General features: G+C 44.0%; 1 protein-coding gene across 1 annotated transcript in view; it reads left to right on the top strand.

Moving 5' to 3' along the window:
- BRCC3 (BRCA1/BRCA2-containing complex subunit 3) overlaps nt 1-20,853 on the top strand; it is a 79,853-nt gene that overhangs the window by 10,926 nt on the left and 48,074 nt on the right. Inside the window, exon 2 of the mRNA XM_085630342.1 lies at nt 11,008-11,128. Within this exon, the coding sequence (XP_085486468.1) occupies nt 11,008-11,128 (121 nt within the window). The remainder of the gene's footprint in view (nt 1-11,007; nt 11,129-20,853) is intronic.

Below are 20,853 nucleotides of genomic sequence, written 5' to 3'. Positions count from 1 at the left end.
GGGTGGACTAGAAACAGTCCAAGCGGCTAAAAAGGCACACAAAAAGCACGTTTGTAGTAGCCGGAGGTGCGATAACAAAATGCCGAATCCAGTCCTGATGGGTCCTGGCGTCATCACGGCCACCATTATCACAGCTGTGGTTTAACGAGAGCGCTGCCTGATTTTTTTTTCACCTCGCTACATGGCTCTAGATGCGACAAGTGGTTTTGTTTTTTGCCAGACAAATAGCTTTCTAAACCATGTCCTTCTTTGGACAAGTAGATATTTTGTCAAATTCCACACCTTGACTGTTCTGGTTTTAAATCGGAAATTAGTCTTGGTTGGTACAAAGCTACATATAAGAAAAGTGCAGCACTCTATTTACGTGTTATTATCATTGCTGTTCAGGCATTAATAAACAGCGCTAATTCCAAGGAGGCCCTCACCACGAAAGGGGTCATACAGTGAATTAACACCCTATTTAAAGGTCTCAAAGTTATACAGGATGGCAGTGTAAAGGTTAACGGTCTGTAGGACATTTTTTCACTTTGTCATTCAACATTTAATTTATAGATGCCAATCCAATGAAAGTAGAAAACCCACATTTTGGATGTTATTCCTAATCCTCCTTGCTATGTGGCTATTTCGTATTGTGGTTTGCAACTCTGTATTTTCAAAGTTGCATAAGTTAGGGGAAGAGAGGGCTTATGTGTGACACCAGTTGGACTTGATAGCCAGACGTTTAGATTAAGCCTGCTCAGACCCGTTTTGACTCGCCGACCTATAAAAAGAGGCCGTAGCCCCCGTAGACTAATAGCGACTGTGCTTCGGAGGAGTGGAAATCAGTGATCATACCTGTCAAGGTGTTAAGATGGAGATAAAGGTGAAAGTTGTGCAAACATCCACAGTCCATCATGGGGATACCACGGTGAGTTCCATGGTGAATGTTTGGAATAAAGGCGTACTTTAAAACGTTGGTTAGAATCCAGTGTAACATAAAGAACACTTTACAAAGGAGGTTTTCTGAATATCTCCCTAAAGAGTCATTTGGTTATAAATGGACAGACTGCTCTGCTAATTAGTAACACTTGTATCAAATTGCTAACGTGTTGCATAGTGTTAGCAACCTCTCTCTGACGAGGGACTGACTCTGGTAGCCTGTGGGTTGAAGGCCTTCTCCCTGGCGGATGGATTGTGACACTGGTAGTGAATGGAGTGTAGGCATCATCCCTGAGGCCAGACTGAGTCCAGTAGTGTGTGGGGGGGGCTTAAGCATCTTCCCCGGGGGTATCGGGGGGGGGGGGGGGCGGACTGTGACTGGTAGTAGCTGGGGTGTGGAATTCCTATGGTTACAATACCCGGGACATATTAGCTGGGGTCATGAACAGGGTTTCATGTTTATTTTGTCCACTTGGCACTTAGCATCAACGCCCTGCAGCATTAAACACAGTCTTCGAGATTACAGTACCACATTACGCATCTCAGAGGATTGTCTGCAATTTAGATTAGCATTGTATCCGTATGTATAAGCTGTTTGGACTTTGGATATGGTGAAGTAATGCAAAACCTTAAATATTGTAAGTAAATGCAGTGAGCTCAGCTTGAATCACCGACAGAGGCTCCAACATAAACAAGCATTGGCATAGCCAATAGGTCTCGTCTTTGGGACCTTATAAGTGTTCAGCAAAAGCTATCAGCTTTGCCAATGCTCTTTTAAGTACTGTTGTAGAGCATGGTGGCTGCATAAAAGTATTCTAAGTATTTTTGTTACCTTGTATACAACGAAGATGTTATGTACAACTGAATGACTCAATTAAAAAAAAGAATACACATAAAAATTGTATCGTAGTTTTTTGTCCTTGAAATGCTGGCAACTTCTTCCGGGCTGTTCTAAACTTGAGGTGGTGCTTAGTGATGTTGAGGTGGTGCTTAGTGATGTTGAGGTGGTGCTTAGTGATGTTGAGGTGGTGCTTAGTGATGTTGAGGTGGTGCTTAGTGATGTTGAGGTGGTGCTTAGTGATGTTGAGGTGGTGCTTAGTGATGTTGAGGTGGTGCTTAGTGATGTTGAGGTGGTGTTGAGTGATGCTGTGGTGGTAGTGACTGTAAGAACGAGTAAGGCGGTAGTGAGGCATGGTGAGGTGGTGTTTAGGTGCTCCTTAGTTGGTGCTGAGTTCGGTTTAGCTGGTGCTGTGGTGTTGCTTGTTTGATGGTGAGGTGATGTTGAGCAGGAGGATATATTTTTTAAGAGTTTGTATAAATTACACAATACATCATTTAAGTGCCGTAAGGCGAGCTCAAAAGAAAGCACTGCTGGATGTTTTCCAGCTTCACCTGTGATGTGTGGGAAAGGTGGGATCGCTGTTTGCCTAAACCACTACATTATTTCAACGTGCAACCACGACATTGAACAAAAAAAATTGGTACATTAAAAACCTAATAAAACGTACAACACAATATGCTCCAGGTCCAATTAAAATAGCAAAGTGCACCACACTGCTAAACTGCACAAACAGCCACGAGGAAGTACAAGGGGAGCACTTCAACAGACTTTATTTTCGTCTGTGTTTTGCAGGGGTGTGGAATTTAATAAAATATCTACTTGTCCATGGGGCAGGTTGCTGCATAAATCTACTAGTCCTGTAACACAATCCACTTTTCCCTTTTGTGCCATGTAATGTGGTGAAATCTCATTATGTAAGAGTTCTAATAAAGCCTCTCTAATTATGCAAGGGCTCGTATGATAGTAGGGTTTTAATATTAGCAATTCCAATTCCCTTATGTTGCTTTGTTTCTGCAGGTCTACATACTGGTACTGAAGGTAGTGGTAAGCATTAGTTCAAGGGTTGGAATGCCTTTTTGAGTCTGTGCAAACCTACTAACTTGCATGTTTTTAAGGGTTTTCACCAACACTTTTCTAATCTTTTCCCATACTGAAAAAGATGGGAAATTTACTCCTGACCGTGGCAGACGTAAAACTTCTTCGGGGTTGGGAAAAAAGTGGTTGGAGGAAAAGTGAACTTGAAGCATTCAGATTTTCACATGAGCAAGTCTACACATGTACATTTGCTCATGCTAAAATGCAGTTCACAAATATTTTCTAGGAGTACTATTTCTTGGCCTACTTCTGTAAATTCTTGTGAATTCACGGAAACTGTATATATGCACTTAATGAAAGGATATATACCATGGATGCACTTTTGAGACTTTCTTTAATAATTGGGCCTCTAATTAGGCCTGGCGTTAACCGTGACCTTTTGTGTTTAATAAAATTATGTCTCTCTCTCTCTTTCTCTCCTTCTCTCTGTCTATGAGCTGGCTTCACTGTGAGTGACATTATTCTGCTCTTTTACAAGGAGCATATTGGCACACAAAGTAGTTTTGTTCAGTGCCTGGAACTGCTGTGGCAATGTGTGCTTTTTGAGACCCAAAACTATTTTTGCTTCTGCCAATGCTTGTTAGAATGATGAGGGCCCTGCAGCTCCCACACCGATACGGTTTTACAAAAACCATGCCTAAACAAGTCACGCATTGACAAAACCAAAAGCCTGACCACCAATTTCAGACCTACTGGCTGTGCCAATGCTGGTTTACTTTTGTTTCCCACAATCGTATTTTAACAGGTTACACTGATTTTTCGTTATAAATATTTTTGGGAAATTCAAGCATACATCAACATGTTACTAAATGATGCTGCAAAGATATGGTACCTACAATCTTACAGTAGTTTAACAAAATGTTTTTTTCCTACTTGCATTTTTTTGGGAACATTTTATTTTGCAAGCAAAGATCATCACTGTTGCTTTCAAGCTTCTGTAAATATTTGCATATACTCAGAGCATTCTGGGATAGCATCATATTACTAAACTTGGAAAACGTGTGTACACGTTTGTACTGGAACCGCCATCAGTAGTACAGGCCGAGCTTACAACATTTACTTTTAGTGCTCACCCTAATAATAAAGGCTTTGCATTAATGAACCATAAATACAAGTTTGAACAGTGTTAACACATGAACACATGTATTACCTTAACTGTAGACAATGCCCTTACTTGAGCCATGATGTGGTACTGTGAACTGGCAGCCAAAGGGTTTGTGCTGTAGGGGGCTGGGCCTACTGGTCCCAAGGACAAAATACATGTGAAAACTTGTTGCCCATGACCCCAAACAATATGTCCTGGGCGGGCTATAGGAATTCCACATCCCTGGTTTTGTAATGGGTCAACAATGCGCTTTGAGTGACCATTGGTAGAGCTCTAAAGATCGCTGTTGCTCTTGTGGCCTGCATCTCTGTCTGTTTTGGGAATGTAAACATTCAGTGAATTGCTCTCAATCGCAGGATCTGGATCTTCCTACTACGGAAGGAACCTTGTTTTCAAGTTGTAAATGCGTTTGGTGTTGCTATTACCTCTTGAGTGCCCATGACGAGATGGTCTCGTCATGGGCCGCGGTTGCGCTGTGCCCATGACGAGACTATCTCGTCATGAACCCCGCCCGCTAATGAAAGGGCCGGCACAGGGCGGGGAAAGGGCGGGGCACTCAAGGGGTTAAGCCTCATGTTGTGTTCTTTATGTATAGATTATTTTCTCAAAAGGAAAACATTAACGTGTGGCAGATAAAAAAAGAACACGCTTACATTTTGCTACAGCAGAGGCACATAAAAGGTTGTTATATTTTATTAACACAACATTTAAAAGACCACCAATGTGCGGATATATAAGATGAAAGACTGCATGTCTTTCTCATAGGTGTTTATTTGTTGTATGCTTTAGGCAGATTTGAAAGGGAGCGTGTCTTTTGCTTGTTAGTGTTTATGTAGGTTGGAAAGGGAGCGTGTCAGCATTTTGATTCGTTTTTGATAGGCGAAAAGAGAAATGCTGCCAGCATGCACGCTGATTTTTGAGCTGTGTTTTTTAAAAGAAGACAACGTTGTTCTTTAAAAGAGCAAATTAGCATAGTTAAGATTGTTATTTTTAATGTTAAACTTTAATTTATATTTGTCCGTCCACGCTTACTTTGTATGAAAAATAAAATAATGTTAACAAAAGAAAGTAACATTGCATCGGAGGAAAAAGTAATTTACAAAACAATGTGCTTCATGCTCCCTTTTAAACAAATTTAAATAAATTAAAATAAACACGCAGCCTTTCGGATAAAGAACATAAGACGGTGTGTATATGTTACAACATTTCCTTACTAGGTGGTGTTTATGCCATTTTCAAATATATTGCTTTCTTGTATTTGTGCCTTTCTAATACGCAAGTACGAGATGAAGGGTTGCGCATCACAATCCTGATTGTTTGCTTTACGCGCTTCTGGAGGGCAGTGTTTTTAGGTCTCGCCTAGGCAACGCTCATGCGCTGCTCTAGGAGATGACCTTTTGAAATCGGTCTGCTCCTTTTCAAGCACACTCGTGCTTGTGCTGGCATTTCTGAGAGTCCTAGGACGCTCTCCGCCCCTCTCCGTTCCAGGTTATTGAAGCAGCAGGCAGCCACTGATGTTTAAGTGTAGGACCCCCATTCTGTCTGTCTGTCTGTCTGTCTGTCTGTCTGTCTGTCTGTCTGTCTGTCTGTCTGTCTGTCTGTCTGTCTGTCTCTGTCTGTCTCACACTCACACTCTCTCTCACACTCGCACTCTCTCTCACACTCGCACTCTCTCTCACACTCGCACTCTCTCTCACACTCGCACTCTCTCTCACGCACTCTCTCCACTCTGCCACACTCTCTCTCACACTCTCTCTCACACTCTCTCTCACACTCTCTCGCACTCTCTCTCGCACTCTCTCTCGCACTCTCTCTCGCACTCTCTCTCGCATCTCTCTCTCACTCTCTCGCACTCTCTCTCGCACTCTCTCTCGCACTCTCTCTGCACTCTCTCTCTCTCTCTCTCGCACTCTCTCTCGACTCCTCTCGCACTCTCTCTCGCACTCTCTCTCGCACTCTCTCTCGCACTCTCTCTCGCACTCTCTCTCACTCTCTCTCGCACTCTCTCTCGCACTCTCTCTCGCACTCTCTCTCGCACTCTCTCTCGCACTCTCTCTCGCACTCTCTCTCGCACTCTCTCTCGCACTCTCTCTCACACTCTCTCTCACACTCTCTCTCACACTCTCTCTCCACTCTCTCTCACACTCTCTCTCACACTCTCTCTCACACTCTCTCTCTCACACTCTCTCTCCACTCTCTCTCTCACACTCTCTCTCTCACACTCTCTCTCTCACACTCTCTCTCTCACACTCTCTCTCTCACACTCTCTCTCTCACACTCTCTCTCTCACACTCTCTCTCTCACACTCTCTCTCTCACACTCTCTCTCTCACACTCTCTCTCTCACACTCTCTCTCTCACACTCTCTCTCTCACACTCTCTCTCTCACACTCTCTCTCTCACACTCTCTCTCTCACACTCTCTCTCTCACACTCTCTCTCTCACACTCTCTCTCTCACACTCTCTCTCTCTCACACTCTCTCTCTCTCACACTCTCTCTCTCTCTCACACACTCTCTCTCTCACACTCTCTCTCTCACACACTCTCTCTCTCTCTCACACTCTCTCTCTCACTCACACTCTCTCTCTCACACTCTCTCTCTCACACTCTCTCTCTCTCACACTCTCTCTCTCACACTCTCTCTCTCTCACACTCTCTCTCTCTCACACTCTCTCTCTCTCACACTCTCTCTCTCACACTCTCTCTCTCTCACACTCTCTCTCTCACACTCTCTCTCACTCTCTCACTCTCTCACTCTCTCACTCTCTCACTCTCTCACTCTCTCACTCTCTCACTCTCTCACTCTCTCACTCTCTCACTCTCTCACTCTCTCACTCTCTCACTCTCTCACTCTCTCACTCTCTCACTCTCCTACACACCCACCCTCTCTCTCACTTCTCTCACTCTCTCACTCTCTCACTCTCCTACACACCCACCCTCTCTCTCACTTCTCTCACTCTCTCACTCTCTCACTCTCCTACACACCCACCCTCTCTCTCACTTCTCTGCCAAACGTGCGCTAACCTGCGGTGCTACCTCACTTGTTGCATCTTGTTCCTGGCTTGGCACACTTCCAAATGTTCTCAGAGGTTTACGACGTCACAGCTGCTGTCGGCGTTTTTGGCATTCCCGGCAGTGATGAGGCGTCTGGCGCGAGATCTTATTACAGACCTGCCTGGTGTGAACTTCAACCCCACGAAACCCGTGCTTTAATGAGCTTGTACTTCACACACGACATATAAAGGAACTAAATAAAGGCTCAAAAAGTAAAATATCAAAAAGGCTCGCTTGGTTGCAAGAAGGGGCGGGTGCAACCGCCATGCGCAGCTGAGAATGCAGGACTCTGGGGTTCAGGAAACCTGTATTATAACCTGTAAAGTCCAGTGCTCGAGAAAATCGCATTACACAAACGCGCTGATGGGAGCATTACAATTTTATATTATGCATCGCACACTGCCTATACAAGCATGAATTCTTTTGGACCAGTTTGCTCTCGTTTTCTCCGAATCCTCTAGCAGTGTATTGGGTTTTCTCCGAACGGCGCGCGGACGTGCTGTGAAGCAAAATTGTAGTCGTTGTGAGTTATATCCAATTGTATCTAATGGTGTAGATTGGTGTAAGCTGATCTGTATATTTCCCCAGTACAAATATTCTTTTCGTTTTCTGCCGGGAATTGAAACGGCGGAATCAAAAATATGGCGCCACATCAAGGTCCAGTAGAACCGTATTTGCAACTACTGAATTGGACTCTCCAAATGGGGATCCTGTATGTTTCATTTTGTTTCGTAAAACAGCAACGGGGCAAAATAATTCACTTGATGGCGAAGCACCACATTAAAAAAACAGGGTCCCCTGCTTTTCAAAACATGCACAGTGCCGTTTGTTATGTTTCTCTCGCGTACTGACAACAGTGGAAAATGTCTGCCTTTGTTTTTCACACTCCCAATGCAACAGCGGGTCTCTGGGTGCCCAGAAGGGATGTTTAAAGATTATGCAATCGCCCCACACCCCTTTTATTCAACAACCTGGCTCCAAGCTTCTTTGGTGGCTTGCACCAGCCAGCCTGTCTTACGTTTTTATCTCCTCAGCAAGATTCCGAAGCGTGAACTCTCACAACAGAATGTAGACACTTCCTGCACCTCCAATGAAAGATTTTCAAAACGTGAGAAAAAGATGACCCTTTTGTCTAAATATTTGCAGTGTTTTTTCTTGCATGTGTCTCTATCGCGCAGTGGAGAGAGGGGCCTTGTGGAAAAGCTAATTGGAAATGGTTTCTTCTGTAGCCAAATGGGTGAGGAGGGCATATTGTCACCTGGAGCCGAAGAGCTGACAATTTAGGGAATAGCTGCAAGGAAATTGTGTATTGTAGCAAATTTTGCAGTGCCACGTTAATGTAGTGCTTTAATTTGTACAGCTGCTTTTATTTTTACAATTTGAAGCCCTCCTTATGGTGAAGTTTTGCCACACATATTTGTGTCCCTCTGGTGCACAGTTGCTATAACTAATGAAAACACCATGGAATGGCTCCAGGGCGCTCTCTGCTTCAGCGCTGAAGTCAGTGACTCTGCCCCAGCCCTTGGAACACTATAAAATGGCTCCAGGACACGCTCTGCTTCAGTGACTGCCCCAGCCCTACCTGGTGCTGCGGAGTGGTGGTGGTGCTGCAGAGTGGTGCTTTAGATTGATGCTGTAAAGGGGTACTGTAGAGTAGTGCTGTAGAGAAAATGTAGAGTGGTGCTATAGAGCTCTTCAACACAGCTTAAAAACATTGCAAAAGCCTATCGCTGGGGCCAAAAACTTACAAGGGTCCCAAAGGCGAGACCTATTGGCTATGCCAATGCTTGTTTGTTTATTCTGATTGCGGGCATTATGTGTGTAGGCATGCTGTTTCAAGAGTTAAATTAATATTGGAAATGTCTTGCTAGTGTTGTTCAACATGCAATTTGCTTTATATTAGAAAGGGTTATTGTTTCTGATGGAAAGGGAGCCTACAGCACTTTTTTGTGAATTTGTTTCTCATCTGCGAAGAGAAACCCGCTGCCTTTCATCACGCACATAAAGAAATTAACATAACAATGGGCCTACCTGAAGAAACAGCATGCTGAACAACAGTTTTCAAAGATTTTCCGATATACATTTATTTTTGGAGCCAGTATGCCTGCACGCGCAACATTTGCAATTGAAATAGAATGAATAAAGGGAGGTTTTCAGAGGCGCCTGGGGTGGACTGCAGACGGATAGTTGGAACAGAGTCACTCTGTCTTTTAAAAAGCAAAAAAAACCATAAATTCTCAAACTGTGCTGAAAGGCTGCAGACAACGGGGGTGTGGCGGGACCATGGGAACATGGACAAGGGGAGGGGGTGGGAGCATGGAGAACATGGACAACAGAAGGGGGGCCGGGAGGATGGAGATTACTGACAGCGGGAGGGGGCCTTCTGACCTGGGGCTCACAATGCCCCAGGGTCTGTTCTGCACCAAGAACGAGCACGAAAGTGAAAGCTATTGGGGGGGGCGAAAAAACAAGCGCTGTTTACAGAAAACAGTTCCCGGACGCGCAGTTACAACGTTAATGGACAAAGCCTTTGAAATAGGAAACCAAACAGATGGCACACAGCGCGCGGCTTGGAAACAGATGGCGCAGCTGCTCGCTCCCGCAAGGTAAACGCTATGCATGCATGAGTGCTCATTGGAAACAGGTCAGTACATGCACAAGTTTCCCAAAAAGTCCTGAGTGATTCCAAGAGGTCACTCCTAAGCAGCGCTAACGCGCTGCGTTAGGCTCGACCTAAAAATGCACTCTTGCAAAATGTATTAATTTAAGGCTACTTATAATGCTCACTGATGTAGGCAAAGACATACAGGAGCTTGAATGCAAGATTGCTTGCTTTCATTGTAAAATGTTCAGAAAACATATGCAACTTTTTAAAAACAATGTTCTGCTATTCTATTGAGCAATTTTACATATTTCTGTGAGGCATCATTTAGTAAAACCGGTTTATTACATGCCTATATTAAAAGAAAAAAGATTAATAAAGGAGCCTCCGCTTAAAACAATATGGAGACATTATTTAGAGGCCCTGTTCTTAAAGTCTTAAAAATGCACCTGCTGGTATGTCCGTGCCTTGTTGCAGATTTAGGCCTTTAAATTTAGAATTCTTTACAGAAATAGGCCTGCAAACCTTACTCCTTGAAAAAATCTGTGAATTCAATTTTCCCATGAGAAAATATACGTGCTATGCTTGCTAATGTCAAAATATGCTGCGCAACTACAAATGAACATTTCCTGACTTTTTTTTCTATTGCTCTTGTCTGGAGCAACTTCCCAATCTTTGACTATGTAGAAAGAGATTGGACATAGGTTGGTGAATACCCTTTATTATGGAAGTTTGTGGGTGTGTTCAGACTCGCAGGACTTCCTGTCTACTTCTAGCCCATGAGTAGATTTGCAGAAAGGTGTTGAAATCAGAGCTTTGTTAGCCCTTTCATAACCAGAAAAGCTTTTATCAGAGTTCATATATAACGAGAACGCAGACCTATTTGCTCACATCACTGCATAGCACCAAAATGAGGGGATTTTGCAGCAGGACAACTAGATGTAGACAGCCCCCCTGTCACATGGGCTGAGATGTGTGTAGTCTGAGGTGTAGTCATTCATCTTAACGCTTGCCTTCGGTAGTGTGTAGTCACCCACACTATGGGCGATGGTGTCTTCTGTGATTGGTGTGTATGCATCATCCCTGGGGTAGGGACAGTGACACCAGTAGTATGTGGGGTGTAGACATACTCCCCCCCCCCCCCCCCAACCCCAATAGATAGTGACTTTAGTATGTGATAGCTACGGTGTATGTATCCTCCATGGCGGTGGTGTGTATGTGGTGTTGACAGCCCTTGGGCTTCAGCATCAATCCTTTGAGCCACAAGAATAGCCCCCCCCCCCCTGCTTCCCCACACCAATAAAAACCTTCACAGAAAGTATTTTTAATTGCTTCTTACAATAAAAATCAGACTGGACAGAGATAATTGATGACCTGTTGTTCTTTTCCCTAGGTTGACACCTGTCGAATAGTCCATATCCATTCTGTCATTATCCTACGGCGCTCGGATAAGAGGAAGGATCGGGTAGAAATCTCTCCAGAGCAGCTGTCGGCTGCATCCACTGAAGCTGAAATATCCTTTCTCTGGAAGATGTTGTTCTGTTTAATAATCTGTGCCCAGGTTTAATCTCCACCAGTTAGTGGTGCTCAAACTGTTGTTTAAGTGACCTCTTCTCCCTTGCAAAAGGTTTGGCCATTCTACAAGCAAGTTTAAGGAAACTATGCAGTGCTTCAGACATTCTGTCACGCGATAGTTTGTTTTCCCATTTCTTCCATGGGCTTATTACTTTAAATTCCCCTAAATGATCAGTACTGCTGTGGCTGCTTCAGCTCTCGTTACCCCGAGACCCCAAAGAGATAAGGACTCTCCCGATCAGTTGCTGTGCTATTTGTTACTGGAGGGTTGTACTGAGAGAGTGCCAGACTGCGAGTATACTTGTGCCTTAACTTATACAGATAGAAAATTGTACCTTGGCCATTCAGGAGGAGTCGGCGACATAATGCACTTTAGACAAGCCAAATCATACAGGTGTGAGTTGGAGTGAGTCATAAGAGCAGTGTCTACTTGGATTTTATCTACCATTAAAGAATGTTTAATACAGTGTACCGTCTACACTAAATGCAGTTTAATCTTGGTGGTCAAAAGGTTACACTTACCTACGCGTGGGCTCTGTTTTAATCTAGAGACGTGTAGTAATGCAAGATAGTAAGACGCTTGCCATTCACTGCATGTTCTAGGTTTTTCTGTCGCAGAACAGTGTGAGCTGTGAAGGGATTGCAGGCCGGACCTGTATATGTGGATGGGGCGATGTCTATGAGTAGTGTCGAGTGTAGCTATCTGCGTATCACTGCTAGCATGACTTTAAACCATAAGACTTGGCTACTCTCCCTTCATGCCTTTGTCTCTCTACAAGACCTGATGGAATTGTGCAGGTGAACCTTCACTAATGCCTCGCCGTGCAGTCTTTTACGCTCTGTAGGAGTTCTCTTATGTCTTTAGATTCAAATTCAGGGGTGTTGCATTCCTACAGCCCGACGCCCAGGACATATTGTTTGGCACTGTCTGAAGTTGAAGTAATATTTGTGGCCATGTGCTAATGCTGTTTGAACTTCTATTTATGGTTCATTAATGAAGAGCCTTTATTATTAGTGTAAGTTCCCTAAGAAAAGTTTGTAAGCTCGAACTGCATTACTGGCAGTGGTTCCAGTTTAAAAAATACACACACGTTTGCAAAGTTTACCAATATGAAGCTACATTTAATGTTCCCAGAATGCTCTCTGATTAGATGCAAATGTTTGCTGAAGCTTGGAAGCAAGATTGGTGATTCTTTGCATTCAAAATAAAATGTTCACAAAATTATGCAACTAGGAAAAACGTTTTGCTAAACTACTAAGACATTTAAATACCATTTCTAGTCAAATGTGTTTATGAATGCTAGTACTTCCCTAAAATATACATAATGTAAAAATTAGTGTAAGCAGTTTCAACAAGATTATGGGAAACATTAAAATAAACATATGCAAATTCAATAGGTCTGAAATTGGTGGTCATTCTTTTGATTTTGGCAGTGTGTCTTGTTTTGTTGTGGGAGCTGCTTGGCCCATACTATAACAAACATTGCCAAAAAACAAAAATACTTTTTGGTCTCGTAAAGCGCACTTTGCCACATTAATCCCTGGCACTGAACAAAGATGCTTTGTGTGCTGATATGCTTCTTGTGGAAAAGCAGAATGCAGTCACTCGCCGTGAAGCCAGCTGAGGGCTAGAGAGATGATTTAATAAAAACAAAAGGTCTTGGTTAACACCAGACCGAATTAGGGACCCAATTCTTAAAGCAAGTCACAAAAGTGCACCAATGGTATACATCCTGTCATTTGTGCACATTTACAGCTTTCACAAGAATTTACAAAAATAGGCCAGGAAATCATACGCCTAGAAAATATTTGAGAACTGCATTTTAGTGTGAGCAAATATGTATGTGTAGATTTGCTCATGTGAAAATCTGTTAAGAGTTCACTTTCCCTCCAACCACTTTTTTCCCAACCCTGGAAGAAGTTTCACTTCTGCCATTGTCAGAATTACATTTCCAACCTTTCTCAGTATGGGAAAAGATTAGAGAAGAGTTGGTGAAAACCCCTAAAACATGCATGTTAGTAGGGTTGCACAGACTCAAAAGGGCATTCCATCCCTGGAACTAGTGCTTACCACTAACTTCAGTCCCAGTATATAGATCTGCGGAAGGGTGGCAAAATATGGGACTTGCTAGTATTCAAATCCTGCTATAGTATGAGCCCTGGCATAAGCCGAGGCCATTATCAGAGCTCTTATATAAGGAGATTGCTGCCATGATTTGTCTCTGAACTATGTGGTGCCAAAGGAACAAATGGATTTTTTTAGGGCAAACCGATTTATAAAGCAACCTGTCTCACGGACAAGTACATATTTTATTAAATTCCACTCCTCGGTCACTGTGCCTGGTAGAAGCACGTCTTGGGTGGGGTTTGGCTCATTACTGGCACTGCAACTGCCAAAGATCCAGTTGCCATTTGCCCACATCCAACTCCTTCTACTGCGTGTCAGTACGGTTGGGAATGTCTGGGACTTCCGTGACTTCCGTGACCCACTCACCAGAGAGTGCATCATATTTACATTTGAAAAGTCAGGTTGAAAGTCTATGGTGGGTTCTTCTAAATTCCTCAAAATTCATATACAGTGAGATGTAGGGTGTTATGTAGGTTTTGGCAAACATGGTACCCCATTGAAATGTGGCAAATATCCTGTCATACCTAGGTAGGTAGGTTTATCGGAATTATCTAATTATTTTACAAAACATATGACCGCATCTAAAATAAGGGATAAGAAAAATAACCATGGCTTCCATTCTTTTGGTTCACAAATATAGCAGTCTCTTATTAATCGTACATAAAGTATTTTTTTAAAAGAAATATCAGCTGAGTTAATGTAAGTTAAGAACCCAGCCAAGGTCTTAAAAAAACCGTTATTGAGACACTGATAAAAGGAGATTGAGTGTTAAAACAATAGTTGATGGCTTCTCTAGTGGATAATTTATTTGCTTCATTAACAAATATCCAAATATATTGTTTGCGTAGACCTTAATAGGTTAGGGCAGGTACAAATGATATGTTCTAAAGTGTCTGACTTAAAACCACATAAACTACATGAACCATTGCCCTTTATGTGTGACTTCCAAGCTGTGCCATCTTAACACATGGGCACGCTGGGCAGTTGCCCGGGGCCCCCTGCAGACCAGAATTTAACACCAATTTTCTGTTAATTTGAGGTCTCGCCTGAGCTAGCGCATGCGCTGCTCTGGCGAGACATTTATTTAGTGGGCTTTTATAAGTCCTACCACAGCTTTTTGTGTGGCATTCTGCTTGCGGTTACGTGCACGAGCCGAGGCGCCATCTGGCTTTCCTCCCACTCTCCCGCGCGTGTGCCTTGCTCTTGCTCTACCTCTACCTTGCTTGCCCCTCCCCCACCGCAGAGCGCGTCTCAAGAAATCGTCCACACGCCTTAGTTTTTTCATGTCTTTAATTTCAGCAGTACAAGGTCGGCTGCGCAGCTTGCCAAACTCTTTGCTGCTCCCTCAAGTGAAGCCTGCTTTATGGATGTCACGATACAACCTTTTAATATGCTCCGTTCCTTCCCGTAACTCCCATCCCCCCCCCCCCCCAATCGTCCGCGCTTCATAGTTCGTGAAGCACAGCCAAGCAGCCTCGCTCCGTCTTTCCTATTTGATCTTGAGGGAGTGAGTCCCGGCAGCCTTCTCTCCACGTGGCCAATGCTTGTTAAAAATCTTACTTAGGGTGCGGGAGCCGTGCCCCTTTCGTGTTCCCGTGTTCGTTGTGGGAAAAGGAGCACAGCTGTGTCATGTAGGGAAGCCTCGCGCGGCCCGTGTATTTAGGCCTCGGAAAGTCACAAAGTGCCGGTGCGTGTGTTTCCGAAGTGCCCACCTGACCAGTCTAAGTAGAAGTGCTTGCTCTGGAACCCGGCAAAAGTACAATGCTGCGCCTTCCAGTGCCGGCTTTGATTCACTGCTAGCCTCAAACCCATGTCAATTCTATGTGACAAGACTAGGTGTGTAAGTGCTGACACACTGTGACGTGAAAGATGACAAAGAAAAGGGCCCTTTTTCCTTTCCTGTGTCTATATGTGAATAAAAAGTGCACATAGAAACCTGCGTGTTCGATAACAGACACATGCGCTCCAATAAGTTAAGTTCATGAAGGTACTAAGAAAACTCCAATGCAACTTTTTATTACAACACAGCAACTCAACTGACGGGGCAAGTACTGCTCATTGTCGGATGGAGCAGATTGACGGAGTAAACTACATATCGTACTAGTAACGAGGCTCTGGAGTTTGATTTTAGCCAAATGCACATATATACATGTATGCTCGCTGTATCTGGTTAAAATCTCTCTGTTTATACCTGCCACAGCATACATGGCGCATACAGATATATTGATTGTAATATGTTGTTTATTACCAGAATTGAAGGAGGGGAGGGGCCTGCTTTGGACTCTTGTTAGCGATCTCCCACCCACACTCCATGTTAATAAATCTAGCAATACTCCAGGAAGCATGAAAACACGCACGAGCACAGCCACACTGACATTATAAAACCACAGATTCCTGCCTCACAGCTTGCACGCAACTGATTCCCCAGTAAAACAACTCTGCTCATAGCCAAGAGGCCTCGGCAATGGGATTTTACCTAATTTCACAAATGTAATTCCTTGAATCTTGGTTTTGGAATCTGGATAAATGCCTTTTGTCAAAACCAAATCAATTTAATGGGATTTTAGACAAATATCCTAAACAGAGGTGCGTCCTGATGCTAAGAAGCCTCCAGAGGCATCAGTGAATGTAAGCCACCCCTCAGAATATATAGCATTTTGAGCTTTTTTCCGAACAGAGGAGACGGCCTCGAGTTCAGCAGGCTCTCATCCCACAGCTTGGCAGCCCTGTGTAACCAGCATTGGCATAGCCAGTAGGTCTTGCCTTTGGGACCTTTATAAGTGTTTAGTTATCCAACACAATATCCTTGGTGCACAACATGAACTGTTGCATGGCTAAACACTTATAAGGTCCCAAAGGCGAGACCTATTGGCTATGCCAATGCTTGTTATTCCTGTGAGTGGTTGTGTAGGCAGGAAACAGTGCACTACTTTGCCTGGGGACCTGTAATGTTTTAAAGACGCCCTGTTTCCAAGTCCCTTCACTCTGGTGCAAAGGAATATAGAAAAGCCTGACTTAAGTATTTCTTTTTAGGTCGCGGCTAGCGATGGCTGCGCTTGCGCAGTCTCGCTCGCGAGATTTAATGACTTGGAGAAGAGGGGCTTGCACCCGCCCCTCCTCTCCCCTGTTCTCCATTGGCTTGCCTCTTGAATGCTGGCCAGCCATTGGAGAAGAGGTCAGTCATTCCGATTAGGCCCCGTCCTTTTCGGATCGGGGGGCGTGTTTTTTGCAGAAAGTCTAATTATCTCCTCCAGCCAATGGCTGGAGGAGATAACAGCAAAACACGCCCCCGAATCCGAAAAGGACACTGCGTTTCTCCGAGGCATTTCTGCTCTGCCTCGGAGAAAGGCGGTGGTGTTGAGGGCGATTCTGCTTTATTCGGATTCACTCTCCCGGCGTCTCAATCTCCTGTGTCTTCCCTTCTATCATCCCCGTACCTGGGTTTAGGATTTCACCTTTATACAACGATCAGCTGTTTGTTCCCTTCCCCCTTTAAGCTGCGGGCGCCATTGCAGCTGCTGCGGAAGTAATACGACGATTCGTCGTCATAGAGACAGGAAAGCCTTCCTCGGGTCATTCTCAATAAGTTGTGTGTTTGTGTAGATGGAGGAGGGGGGGCAGGGGCTACCTACAGCAAAGGGGGGTTGGAGAACTGTATTGTTGCACTGGAAAGAAAACTGTCCATGTGTTGTAGCAAGGTCTCTGCTCGACTGGCTGTTCCTGTTTTCAAACAGTCACCTGGGACTGAGTCTCGTGGAAGAAAACCAAGCGATGCAGGAACAACCCTTCACTTCTTGCAGCGCCGTTGAAAAATTCCTTTGATTTCCAAATTAATCGGATCATTCTTTTTGCTCCCTTTGAATGACTGGTAAGTTCCCGTGCATGCTACGTCATTTACTTGTTTTGTTGTTTGAGGCCGGGATGGGGGCTTAACGTTTAACGCTGGAGAACCAAGCAAGAGCGAATGCGCTTTTGCAAGTGTTTATATTGCTCAAAGTAGCACGCGCCTGGTCTGCGCACAAAGAAACAGACGTTCCAAAGCTGATAAATCGATTTTTAGAAGGACTTTATTAGAATGAGTGCGCAAACTGTTTTGCTGACTTATTAAACCATGATGCGTTGCAAGCCATCTCCTCGCATTAAAAGTAAAAAAAAAAAATGCATTTATAGAGGGAAAGACTTGACATTTCTTACTTTTTTGACTTCCTAGTTATTAGATGCCTAAGCAGCTCGAACAATGCGAGCTTTTCCTTTAAATTCTGGCATTAGTCGTGCATAATCCATGATCATTTCAGGACTAGCAGTACCAGAATGCAAAGAAAACCGGGCCGGGGAACCACCGATGCATGGAGTTTGGAAACTTGAGGCTCCTTTAAATAATTCACACACAAGTGCACGTAACTGGCGTGGGATAATAGCATGCCCTTTTACGTAATCCTTTGAGTATACACAGAGCCGCTCATACTAACGTCATCATCAGACAGCTGTTCTAGTGAACTAACCTGCTCATGGTGTTGCCTCTATGGTTATCCGTTCTATCTTCTCCTTTTATCCCTTTCTTCTACGTCTCCCTTGGTTTTGTGCTTCATTCCATTTGCTGACATCACACTGTAATGTTAATTTCTCACTTACGCAGCGTTGAGTTCAGGAAGAGGTCCTAGGATGTGCGATCATACTCAACGCTGCGTAAGTGAGAAATGAACATTACAGTGTGATCTCAGCAAATGGAATGAAGCACAAAACCAAGGGAGACGTAGAAGAAAGGGATAAAAGGGCAAAGAGCGAGAGAGCAGTTAGTAGGACACACCCAGGGACATACCATCACAATACAGTGAAGCAGCTAGCCTGTGCCTGTCACTTTGCACACAATGAGCTGAAAAAAGTCTCGTCAGAATCTCCTGTGTTATTAAAGCGCTGAGGATTGCAAAAGCAGGCACGTTGTTATGGCAATGTCATCTCCAACGACTCCATATGTTTCGGTAACAGCACATTGCATTCTGGGACTTGCAGTTCTGTTCAGCATATACAAACAAGTATTTAATTGTAGTTTTATTCAACAAATCAAATGCAGGCATAAAACATTTGTTTCACAGAGCCTGAAAAAGTGAACCGGTACAATGTACAGGCCCCAGTGGCATTGTAGGTTGTGACAACAATGGCTGTTTAGTTTGACTCACCAGAGCCACGGGACGGACAGACGGGAGCAATGACCGTGTATGGAGAGGACAGCCCTTTGTGTCACTGGTTGTATGTACCAGGTTAAACACAGCCCAGGACACAGAAGCAACAACATATGCAGACAGTGCTCAGTCTGCAGTACTTATAATGTCACCTAAAACTGCGGCAGATTAACCAGCGCCTCAACAAAGCTAGATTAGGGTCACATTTGCATCAAAGCAGCTTGAGGCCTTGTTTTGTCCTGCCAGCTGCCTGGAGGAGCAGGCTAATCTCCTGGGGCGGGGTCTACACCAAGGGGTTGGCTGGTATTTTTAGGCCAAGCATGAAGTTAGTCAAAATAATGAGAACATCTGTAAAACTCACATTATCCCCCTTTGAAACTTAAAACACAAGAAGTCTCTTCGAAAGTTGTTTCGAAATCTCTACACTATAAATAATGTCATTGTGTGATGCAACATTTCCAGCTCCCGTCCCCTTCTGGATCTCAAAACATAAACAATTAAAGGGCCATCGTGCGCGCCAGTGTTTGCCTTTGATGCAGACCCCCCCCCCCCGAAATTAGAGCCACTCTGCCTACTGTTTAAAGATTCAGCCCCCCCCCCCCGAAATTTTTGGTTACCCCCCCCCCCCCCCGAAATTTGGCTCTAGTTGCGCCTCTGTCCACAGTGCCACAATAGTCCACTCTGTACAGGCGTTGGACACATTTTGCATATGTGGAATTACAGCCTCTTCCTGGTATGAATGTAGACCGTAACCCATGTTGAGTCTCCCGATGGAAAGAAGCATCTAATAACTGGCACGGAGTGTGATCCCCTCAAAATCCACATTAGGGTTGCGACTCCAAACGTTGCTTTGGCATAGTAAACACTGACAGATGGATTCGGGCCACCTTTTTAGTATCCATTACAACAAGGATTCCAACAAAACTGACCATGTCAAAGGGCTTTTTAGTAAACAGACTGCCAAGCTCCCGGACGCCAACTGGTGATGATACACAAACAGCCAAGAGAGGAGGTGCGTCTCTAAGAGAGTGCAAAGAAGGCGTCAATTACCAGCGGAAACTATCTGCCTGACTAGCAACAGAAACATGCTTTTCTGTGTAAGAAAACCTCACCCATGCATTTGTGGCATGCTTCATCATTAGCAACCGTACCCCATCCTTGCAACATAATAGGCGATGCGGGGAGCACACGGTAAGTGCTTTTAGTTTATTTTACCTATCCAATGCAATGGTCTCGGCATTGGTAAAGTTAGAGCTATTGGCATTGCTCATGACATTATTTTTGTTTGTTTTTGTTTTTAAAACATTTAAAGAAACGGCATTGTCATGAGCAATGCCAATAGCTCTAACTTTACCAATGCCGAGACCATTGCATTGTAAATGCTTGTTTTTGTTGCCTCAAGGTTAAAATCAAGGTACAGTTGCCTTCGAGCAGAGTAAAAATTACATTTTCACTCACTAGGGTGGTAATTCAAAAGAGTGTAGGTCTTCCTCTCGATAATGCTGCGTAATAGCAACTTTTACTATGTTTTTCCGTTCTAGGCTTGAAAGGCAGGTCAGGTCTGGAAGATTATTTTGCTTGGTCACTGCATTAATCACACTAATGCCGTCCAAGGTTAATCCAAATGTTTGTAGTTGTTGCACTGCAGATTCTTCAAATGTATCCCTTTCAGTGTTAAAGCTCTTGCGTTACTGCAGTCACACATAAAATTTATTTTTGAGGCAATATGGAAGCTAGCCATGGGGCTCAGATTTAATTCTAACCTAGAGGGGCTACTCTTTGGTTAAGGAGCCGCTTGATGCTGGACCTGTACATTTTTTTCCAGTTCGTCTAATGTCTTATAGTTGAGTACTGGTGAGGCAAAAACAGCAGTGGAATACGTTTGCCTGTTAATACTCTTAAGTAGAGCTGCCCGCCATAGGCTTTCCTGATATTGTTTTTTGTTTCCTGGAGTGTACGTGTTCAAGCCAGTAAAGTTTAGTGTCAGCGGTGACTCCCAAGTGTACGTTTCTGCCAAGTTGCTCTGTTATTGCCTCCCCAAAAGTCCAGTTTATAGATTTTACTTTCCTCCCAAATTCAACCACTTTAGATTTTTGTTAGTTAACTTTGAGATCGTTTTCCAAATTATAGGCATTTAGTGGAGACAATTGATGTTTCAGGCCTGTTGTCACGATTTCATCTGCATAGACCAGGTGGCTAATCCGCTGATTATTGAGCTTTGGTGGCAAGCCGTCCAAACCCTCCAGACAAATTGGTAGATCGGAAATGCGCAAAGAGAAAAGTGGAGGTGCCAGGAATACATCCTTGTTTTAGGCCATTTAAGGTTGACATTTCTTGTTGATGGTGAATAGGTCTT

Source organism: Triturus cristatus, chromosome 10 (assembly GCF_964204655.1).
Source record: "Triturus cristatus chromosome 10, aTriCri1.1, whole genome shotgun sequence".
NCBI classification, from domain to species: Eukaryota; Metazoa; Chordata; class Amphibia; order Caudata; family Salamandridae; genus Triturus; species Triturus cristatus.
The sequence above is the reverse complement of the archived record's forward strand: the minus strand, read 5'-3'. Positions and strand labels throughout refer to the sequence as shown.